Source organism: Neofelis nebulosa, chromosome 2 (assembly GCF_028018385.1).
Source record: "Neofelis nebulosa isolate mNeoNeb1 chromosome 2, mNeoNeb1.pri, whole genome shotgun sequence".
NCBI lineage: Eukaryota > Metazoa > Chordata > Mammalia > Carnivora > Felidae > Neofelis > Neofelis nebulosa.
The window spans coordinates 151,258,486-151,268,916 of NC_080783.1; the positions used below are offsets into that span (position 1 = coordinate 151,258,486).

At 40.2% G+C, this 10,431-nt stretch overlaps 1 protein-coding gene across 1 annotated transcript in view; it reads right to left on the minus strand.

Moving 5' to 3' along the window:
- The window catches only part of SAMD13 (sterile alpha motif domain containing 13), a 40,604-nt gene extending 30,258 nt beyond the window's left edge, over nucleotides 1-10,346 (minus strand). The window contains exons 1-2 of the mRNA XM_058716806.1: nucleotides 10,232-10,346; nucleotides 5,445-5,529 (exon numbers count right to left, since the gene is read on the minus strand). Of these exons, the coding sequence (XP_058572789.1) occupies nucleotides 5,445-5,497 (53 nt within the window). The 5' untranslated portion in view covers nucleotides 5,498-5,529; nucleotides 10,232-10,346. The remainder of the gene's footprint in view (nucleotides 1-5,444; nucleotides 5,530-10,231) is intronic.
- Between the last annotated feature and the right edge of the window lie 85 nt (nucleotides 10,347-10,431).

A 10,431-nucleotide genomic window follows, 5' to 3' on the forward strand; every position in this document is an offset into this window, starting at 1 on the left:
GTGAGGACTGACAAGTCTCACACAAAGTACTAGATATATGTAGGGACTCCATAAACAGCAGCCTTGCAAAATTAAAGCTCTGATCAGAAGCATGTGGCCAGTGAACAAGGACTGTTATCTTAGGCTTCTTTGGAAGTGACCGTTTGTGACAGTATACTCCCTAGTAACACAATTATTATTTTTCATGCCTGGAAACAAAAGCAGCACAAGCCCCAGTTTTGGTAGGTCTCAGAAACAACCATAAGATCCTATGTTTTGTGCCTTTTGGGATTCTATATAATCTAACTCTACTCTGTTCCAACAGGTTAGCCACTGGCCACTTGTGGCTGTATTAATTAACTGGAACTTCTGTTTCTGGTCAAGATGGAGTAACGAGGACAAGATTTATTCCTCTGCCTAAAACAACTAGAAAAATAGGAAAAAAATGTATATGAAAGAATGGCACTCGAGACATTGGGCGTATGTAATAAAGGGCGCTGATGCCCAAGGAATGGAAAACAAGCAAGGTAAGCTCTATCCCATCACTGCCTGAAGAGAATTTAGGCTGTGTACAGAGGAGAGTTCCTAAGACGAGAGAAGAGACAGCTTTCAGCACGAGGACCCCAGAGATCTGCCGAAACTTCTTCAAGTGCTTTGCAGAGTACTGATTATCACATACATGTGAGAAAACTAACCAAGGCTCAGGAAAGAACCACCTAACATAAAAATTCGAGAGCATGATCCTTGGCGATCATGCAGGGATGGGAATAGTGCTTGTCTCCATCTGCCAGAGAGGAAAACCTCATAATTCAAGAGCATTGGCTAGAGTACAAGATGGGCCGTGCCTCAGTAAGAGGGGAAAAATACCCTTTGATTAAATGCAGCCCTTGTCCTGCCTAACAAAACTTAAAACCAAGACTTAATAGGATCAGATTGTTTGCAAGTAACTTAACTGCATCCAGGACAGAGATCAAGAATATTTATAGAGGGGCACCTGGGTGGCTCAGCTGGTTGAGCTTCCGACTCTTAATTTCAGCTCAGGTCATGTTTCCAGGGTCATGGGATTGAGTCTCTTGTGGGGCTGAGTGTGGAGCCTGCTTGAGATTCTTTCTCTCTCCCCCTTCCTCTGCCCCTCTCCCCCACTCACACTTGCACTTTCTTCTCAAAAAAAACAAACAAACAAAAAAAAAAACCTATTTGTAGGAATACCAAAAATATCCAGCACCCAACAAGGTAACATTCACAGTATCTGACATTCAATCAAAAATTACCAGGTATGGGAGTGCCTGGGATGGCTCAGTTGGTTAAGCTTCTGATTTCAGTTCAGATCATGATCTCACAGTTCATGAGTTCAAGCCCCACATCCAGCTCTGCAATGACAACTCAGAGCCTGCTTCAGATTCTCCGTCTCCCTCTCTCTCTCTGCCCCTCCCTGACTCTCTCTTTCTCAAAAGTAAATAAACATTTAAAAAAATTACCAGGTATGAAAAGAAGCAGAAAATCATAACCCATTCTCACTGAGAAATCAATCAACTGAAATGGACAGAGAAATGATAGAATTAGTAGAGACACTGAAACAGTTACTTCATATATTATGAAGTTACTATACTCCATATATTCAGAAGCTAGAGGCATCAATGAATATGTTAATTAGAGATGTCAAGGCATAAAAAAAAAAAAAAAAAAGACCCAGTTTGAACTTCTAGAGATGGAAACTACATTGTCTGAAATGGAAAATACAATGAGTGGGATTAACAACAAGATCATACTCTTCAGAAGAAAAGATTAGTGACCTTGAAGGCAAAACAATAGAAACTATCCAAAATGAAACACAGAGAAAAAAGAATAAAAAACAAAACAAAACAAAACAACCGAGAGCATTAGTGAATTGTGGCATAGTATCAAGTGATCAAATACACCATATTTGGAATCACCAAAGGAAAAGTGAGGGGAACCAAAAAAGAATGCCTGGAAAATTTCCATACTTGATTAAAACAAAGTCCGTAGAGCTGAAAAACAAAACAAAACTCCAAGCACAAGAAAAATGAACAAAACTATACCAAATCTTATACTCAAATTGCTTGAAAATCAATGATAAAGAAAACATCTTAAAAGCAGACAAAAAGTGGCACATTATATATAGAAAGCCAAAGACAAAAAAAGACTAAATGTTTTCCCTTAAGGAAACAAAACTAGTTTGTCCAATCTCACCACTTCTATGCAACTTTTCACTGAAGAGCCTACTCAGTACAATAAGGGCAGTAAGAGAAATAAAATATATTCACATCTGGAAGGAAAAAGTAAAACTGTCTTTACTTACAAGACATAATTGTCTATGTCAAATATCTAATTGGATCTACCCAAAAGCTACTAGAAGTAATAAATGAATTTATCAAGGTTGTAGAATATGAGGTCAATAAAAAAATCAATTATATTTCTATATACTATCAACAATTGGATATTAAAATTTAAAAAGCAATACCATTTATAATAGCCTGAAATTATAAATTATGTAGGGATATATCTGACAAAAGATGTACAAGACCTAGAGATGGAAAATTACAAAACCCCACTTAGAGAAATTACATTAGACCTAAGTAAATGGACAAAAATACTGCATCAACGGGTTGGAAGACACAATATTGTTAAGAGATCAATCTCTCTAAGTTGATCTATAATTCAATGCAATGCCATCAAAGCACCAGCAGGCCTTTTTTTTTGGTTTTGATTTTTGTAGAAATTAACAAACTGATTCTAAAAATCATTTGGGAATGCAAAGAACCTAGGAGAGACCAAACAAGTCTGAAAAAGAACAAAGTTAAATAGATAACACTACTTGATTTCAAGATTTGTTACAAAGCTATAGTTACCAAAACTGTGTTATATTGGCATAAATATATACAAAATTATGAATGGAATAAAATAGTCCAGGAATACATTCACACACATGCAATCAATTATTTTTCAACAAAGTTGCAAGAACAATTCAACAAATGGAGCTAGAACAATTGGATATTCATAGGCAAAAAACCCTACCATCACCCCCACCACCAGAAACAATTTAATCCTTATCTCACACCATACACAGAAATTAACCCCCAAATCACAGTCCCAAATATAAGAAAATGTAAGAGAAAATCCTTGTGACCTTAGGTTAGGCAAATACTTCATAGACACGACACTAAAAGCACTATTCATGAAATAATAAATGGATAAACTGGAGTTCACTGAAATTAAAAACTCCTACAGTTTGAAAGACACTGTAGAGAGAATAAAAAGACAAGTCTCATACTACTAGAAAATATTTTCAAATTACGTATATAAGGTACTTGCACCCAGAATATACAAAAACTGTCTATAAAATAATACATAAATACTAGCCTAATAAAAAGATGGGCAAAATATTTGAACAATATTTTACTTATGAAAGAGGTATGGATGGCATACCAATAAGATGCTCACCATCTTTGGTCTTCAGGGAAATAAAAATGAAAACCACACCCAATATAATACCTAATATGAAAAAGACTGATCACACCAAGTTCATGAGGATATAGAACAACCAGAACACTTACATACCATTGGTGGAATGTAAAATGACCACCAGTTTAGAAAACAGTTTCCTAAAAAGTTAAACATATACCTGCTATATAGCCCAGCCATTCCATTCTTAAATATATATCCAAGAAAAATGAAAGCATATGTCCACACACAGACCTGTACACAAATGGTCAAAGCAGCTTTATTTGTAATACCAAAAAAAAAAATGGAAACAACTCAAATGTCTATCAGCAAGTGGATGGATAAACAGTGAACAATCTGTTGTATATCCATACAATGAAATACTACTCAGTCATAATAAATAATGAAATACTGATAGACACTATAACATGGGCGAATCCCAAATTAATTATCCTGGGTGAAAGTAACCAGACTGCCATACTCTCCCCACCCCCCCAAAAAAGTACACTCTGAATAGTTTCATTTATATAAAATTGTAGAAAAATTAAATTAATCTATAGTGACACATAGCCTATCCATGGTCGCCCAGGGATATGGCAGCAGAGAAGGACAGGAGGAAGAGATTATAAAGAGTTATGAGGAAACTTGGGGGTTATCTTAATCGTGGTAATGGTTTCACAAATGTATACAAATGTCAAAACTTACAAACTTTATATTTTAAACACATGGAGTTTATTATGTGCCAATTATATTTCCATAAAGCTGTTAACTTTTAAAATTAATTAAAAGTTCAGTTAGTCAGTTACACTAGTAACTAGTAACATTTCAAATTTTTAAACAGCCACATGTGGCCAGCGGCTACCATTTTGGACTCAAAGTGTACAACATTTCCAGTCCTACTGGACAGGACTGCTCATACAAAAAAAAAAAAAAAAGTGCATCTGTTTCTTTCATTTCTCCTACATTTATCTACCTTAAACTTCAAGAATGGGATAAGCATGCCAGCATGGCACTGATACATAAATTACCTGAGAATTTTAAAAGCATATTTTATTAAGTTTATTTTAATGTAACTTTGCTGTGAAGCAAAATATACCTTCTATTCACAAATAGATAGCATACTCCTTCCTCATATAGACACCATAACTTCTATGGATTATATTTAATTAGTTTCCTCCAAAGTTAAACTTCAGGGCAATTTTAAACTAAATGACAAGGAAGATAAAACAGATAACACTCTCTTGGAACTTACTTTCTCCTTGTAGCCAAAGTGGTTATAACTTCACAATAACACCTAAATAGGAATATACATATTTTTCATATACTTATAGCAATCTTATGAGTTACCCTGAAATATGTAGCATGTTTTAGAATATGCTACATAATGCAACTGAATTTTCCTTTTTAAAACAATCAAGCATATAACTCACAACAAATATAAAGTTTCAAATGTGAGAACGGACATGAAAACAGAACACCATGTTATGTGCTGAAATGTTTCACATTCGAGGATCAGTTTATAAAATTAGTTAGGGCAGAGTTGTTCAACTTAGTATTCTAACTAAAGCTTTTTCCTTTTTTTTTTTTTTTTTTTTACTACAGGTCTCAGTTTTGACAGAGGTGATTTTACTTAAAAAGACTCAAATTCTCTGTTCTGCACCCCCACCCTACAAGCCTATGGACTTGGAAGACAGGGTCTGTTTGCTCGGTGTTTTGTTTCAATATACAGAATGCGGGGCTGAGATCCTCCACCGTCCCTGTTCCAAAGCCTGATACACTAACCCTTTATGCACGGTTTGATGCCTGAGTCATCTCTGTCTTAGAAATGGAATAAAGAAAAAGGCAACTGGGGCTGGGGCGAGAAGGGAGTGTGGTGGCCAGTATAGACCAAGCAAAACAACCCCCAGACAGTGTAATGTAGTAGATAAGCAAGAAGTATAAAAATAGAAACCAAGTCCCTCTGTTGTTTGCAGAAGCAGAACTCACAAGCCAGTTTCACTTACTTTTTTACACCGACAGAGCCATTTTCCTTGTTTTCCATGTCAACAGATAGCATGGGAAGGCTGCAGGGTTCCTTTACTTCAGCAACTAATCAATAAGGGAGAAAAGCTTGTGTTTAATTCTTAGAAAGTGAGAGAAGAATATATATTCTGAAACGGAAATATAATGGTCCCTTTTTCCAGCTTCACACCAGTTCACGTATGTTTGTTTAAACCTCCGGTTCCCTCAGCGATTGGAGAGATGTGATTAAACCTAAAGCACTGGAGGAGACGGACTGGGGTGCTTTCATCTGTACTGGCACTCCCTGCCTTGACAATAAGCATTTGCAAATGAAATTGAATCCTCGTTCAAAACAAGTGCTGTGTGAACTGGCACAGCTTCCCCTGGGTGCCAAGCTCTCACTTAAGACACTGCAACTCATAAATGAGTCAAAGTCGAGAAAAACAATCCCCCTTTTCCTGCCCCTTCAGACCACGGGCTGTGATTTCTTTCTTTTCTTCTTCTTTTTTTAATTGCATTTTTTTGTCCACTCACAAACCTTCTATTTTTTCATTGCAATGCAAAAGAACACTTAAAGCTTTTGTCAGCAAGTATTCCCCTACCTCACATATTCTCAACGAAAGCCTCAAAACCTGTCTGTGAGATGGCCATGCTGTGGTAAAGCTGGAAGCTTACAAAAATGTCAGATAGCCCTTAGCACAGAAAGGTGGTGCTGGTGTGTGTGTGTGTGTGTGTGTGTGTGTGTGTGTGTGTGTAAGAGAGGGGAGGCAGCTCATTAGATTTATGTAAAAATCACCAAAACATCCAAGGAAATATAGTAGCATCCATCACTTTGTCTTTTTGTTTAGTAGGATGAGGACTGTGAAAAAATAAAAACCCTCCACAATTAATATGCAATTAGCAAGATGAAAAAGCTATGAACAAAACTGCTTTAAAAAACTAGTTCTGAAACGTGCTTGTTCTACAGCTGAAGCCATAAATTAAATACATTTCCTCTCAAATTACTTTATACTTCGGCACTCCTTCTCCAGGGATTACTCTGACATGACAAGTGCATCATTTAGTATATTCACAAGATTTTATCACTGTTAGAGAAGTAGATGATTAACAAATAATACTGTTAAGTGTGGGATAATCTTTCTCCTGATACACACACACACACACACACACACACACACACACACACACACAAACTTCCAGTTGCTAAACCACTTAGATCATTCATAGAGAAATCCAACATTTAATATACATATAGATATTAACATACATTCACACACCGTTACAGAGTAGACAGAAGATAGTGCTGCTGCTCCATGCCAAAAGAATGATTTCACTTCAGTTGGAAACTGTTACACATTCACCATTTTCTAAGCATCTCAGAAAAAAAAACCAAAACAAAACACTCACAATGATACTCTGTAACACCATACCACATTGTCTTATTATTATTATTATTATTTTCTTTTTTGTGGAAGAGTAAAAAGAAAACCTACCTAGAAGCAACTAAAACATGTCATTTTTTATAGGCTTATCAAGAACAGCCAAAGAAACCCCAATGTTTTCTTTCACAAAGTAGGCTGGCAAAGGAATTCAATAAGGAGGTACAATTTGACACAGTGAAATAAAACCAGGCTGGCTCTCAGCCAACATGACGTTAGGAATCACACACAAGCTGCACCAACTGCCTTCTGGTTCATGGCTGACTTTTTAAAGCTACAGTGTGCCTGTTCACTTTTGCTAACTACCTTCGGCACAATTAGTACAAGTGAATGAATCAGGAGTCCAAAAACTGCAGAATTCTCCCTGCACCTGTCTTGTAAAGAAAAACAAGCTGTATCAATAGCCTCTTATCTCCCCCCTCCCCTTCATTGTTACTGCATGGTATGTCTTTGCTGTTGTTCTGAGCACAGATGTCATGTTTCGAAAACTATTTTTCTCCCCTGTGGGAGGAAAAAAAAACACAAGAGAAAATAAGGAAAAAAAAAACCCAAACCCTAGTGTTTAGGGGCTATACCCAGTGAATACTCAGAAGCTGCAGCCCTGTGTTACTCTTTCTTCCTTACAGAGACTCATGGACAAAGTTCCCAGGGCTGGCTTTTAAGTAATCTCTTTGTGAGAATAAGGAAAGTACTGCCCAGCATAAAATCCTTGGCTTCATTATGCAGGAAGTAACATATTTCAGGGGATGCAAAGTGGATGGCCAGATCTCCTGAGAACACCTACATTCTTTTATTTTGGCATTCAACCTGCCAGATGAAGTCAGCAAAAATTCAAAATGAAACAAACCTCATTCTATAAAACAATTAGTTCTGGGAGATTTAATCTTAATTGTTTATCCCAGTTGTACAAAAAGCATAATTCAACAAAGTTAACTAACACTGTCTATGAGCACCGGGTACTATATTAGTTACATGCGAAAAAGAAGATATTTTATGCCAACCCCCAAATTCATAGAATCTCCCACCATCCAGGAAATGGGAAGGTGGTGTGGAGAGACTAGGCTTGATGTTTTAAGATACCCTGGTCAATCTCCGTTTCCTTGCATGGCTGGGAACCACTACTGAAGGAAAACATTCCCATTCCACAAACATGCTGTAGATACACAGGAAGCATGCATAGCGTTCATCGAAACAAACACCAACAAATATTTGGACACTTTTAGGTCAAGATGTCAACTAAACCACTCAAGATAGGGCAAAGAATACAGGTTCCCAAGAAGGATCCTAAAAAAAGGCATCTGTTGCTGTATGACTGTGTAGAATTCAGGCAAAATTGAGGAGAAAGCAGAAGGTCTCCTTTTTCTTTGGTAATTTTTAAGGGCCCTAGATCAGCAACTATAATCTAAATTTGCAACCTGAATTTCAAAGTCAAAAATTTGCTCCCTTACTTAGTCCAAGAATGATATTAGAAATGCACTTCTTGAAAGATCGTCACTGAGAAAGATTTCAAGTGTTCTCTCTGCCCATCTTTACCATTACTCCCTTGAAAAAGCAAACAATAATTTAGGGACAAATTCTAAGTGTTTATTTATTTTTGAGCACCATTTTTTGAGTCTGGTCAAACAGGGGAGTCTTATCACCACTGATCAAAATGATGAACTCTTTTGGATATAGAGAGCCCTTTCACCAACAGATTTCATAATGCTTTGGGACTTGATCTGAAATTCCTGAAATGTGCTCCAGGCAAACTCAAATGGAAGGGTGCTGGGCTGTGAGTCCTGGGGGCAAGGTGTCTCATAGCACTCTCATGCAGTTGCTCAGAACAAAATCAGTCCAGCTCAGCACTCTTGAAAGGAGAGGCAAAGAAAATGTAGTTAACACCGAACTTTTCCTTAGACACCCTCACAGGAGGAAGGATTCTGTGAAGTTTCTCCAAGATTTTCTTCCTATACATAGAGGACATCCCCTTCTGTCTCCCCTGCTGTGATCAAAAGTTTTCCTGTTAGACAAAGGTAAGGGTTTCAGAAGGTGATGTAGGAAATCAATTCCATTTTATGAAAAAAAGAAAAAGCAAAAGCCACGAAAGCATTCTAAATTTTAACCACAGCAGGTTTCACTTATCAGCTAGTTTCTAACTTAGGAATAAACTGACATTTGCGGGTGTAAGTATATACACTAGTTCTCACCCACTTCCTCCTCACTCTCTCCAACTAACTGATTTAACCCTCTTCTCTGCTAATAAAAATGATGTGTATGTATGTAGTGTATGTAGCCTACAGCCTAAATGAAGTGTGTGTATGTAATGTATGTGTGTGATGAGAGTAATGTGTATGCTGTAAGGTGTACGGCGTGTGCGTGGCGTGTGTAGCGTGCGTGGTGTGTTTTTGTACGCGCGCGTGTGTAGGGTGTACGTGTAGGGTGATAGAGATGCAAACAAGAGCTTCTGATCCAGGACATTATGGGATGTGCTTGCTAGAATCACTTGGGAGATCCTCATGTTGGGATTCTGAAGCACAACTGTTGGGCACACTTGGGCATGGGCTTAGGAGAGAGGATGGGTCAGAGTGTGGGGAACGGGTGCCTCCGATGGGGCTTCTTTTATTGCGCAGCACTCCTTCCTTCCCTCCACCCCAAGGACCAGAGCTGTCCCAAAGGAACTACTCGCCCCTGGCCTCCCGTCAGGGAATTGGCCAGCACAGTGTCCAGCCCGCATCGCAGAGTGCAGACCTGGGTCCACGTGGCTGCAGAAGAAATCTCGAGAAGTCGCCGGAGGGCAGGGCCGAGCTCACCGCCTCCCTAAGGGCGTCCCAGGGGAGAAGGGGGAGCGACCTGGAGAGCGAGCGGTGGGGGCAAGACTGAGGGCAGGAGAGGGGACGCCAGGAAGCCCCTCGGACGAGCGGCGCCGTCCGATAGACAAACGACTCGCTGGTGGCACCGACGACAAGAGGGGAAAAGTTTCTAAGACTTTCAAGAAGAAACTGTTTGTCTTTGAGTTTGGGGGCTCCCCAGGGAGCCCGTCTGTGGGAAGGGAGCGTGGGGGTGTGGCGCTCGCTGGGCGCCCAGCCGAGCCGTGCCACCACCGGGTCCCGTCCTGAGAGCTTTGCCCCGCAGCCACGGCGAGCCGCAGCTCTCCGCCGGAGCCCGGCACGCTTCTCTGTCCCCAGTTCCACTCCGGGGTGACAGATTCCACGCTCATGGTTGCAACAAGCTGCAGGAGCACCGGACACACAGCAGAGACGAGGGAGGGCAGGGCGGTGTTTTATTGTGGTTTTCTTCGTTTCCTTCCATCCTGGAGAGGGGAGAGGGTGGCCGCGTTCCCAGTGCCCTCGCAGCACGAGCGGATCACTTACCTCCCCGCACGGCCGGCGGCGGGAGGCTTTCCCCCGCGCAGAGCTCGGCGGCCGCCACGCGCCCAGCCCCGGTGCAGCCGGCCGGCCGAGCGCGCGGGGCACGCCGGGACTTGTAGTCCTCCGCGGGCGGGCGGGAGAGCGGGCGGGAGAGCGGGCGGGGCGGGGGTCCGAGGGCTGGGGCCACCAGGAAGCGGAGAGGT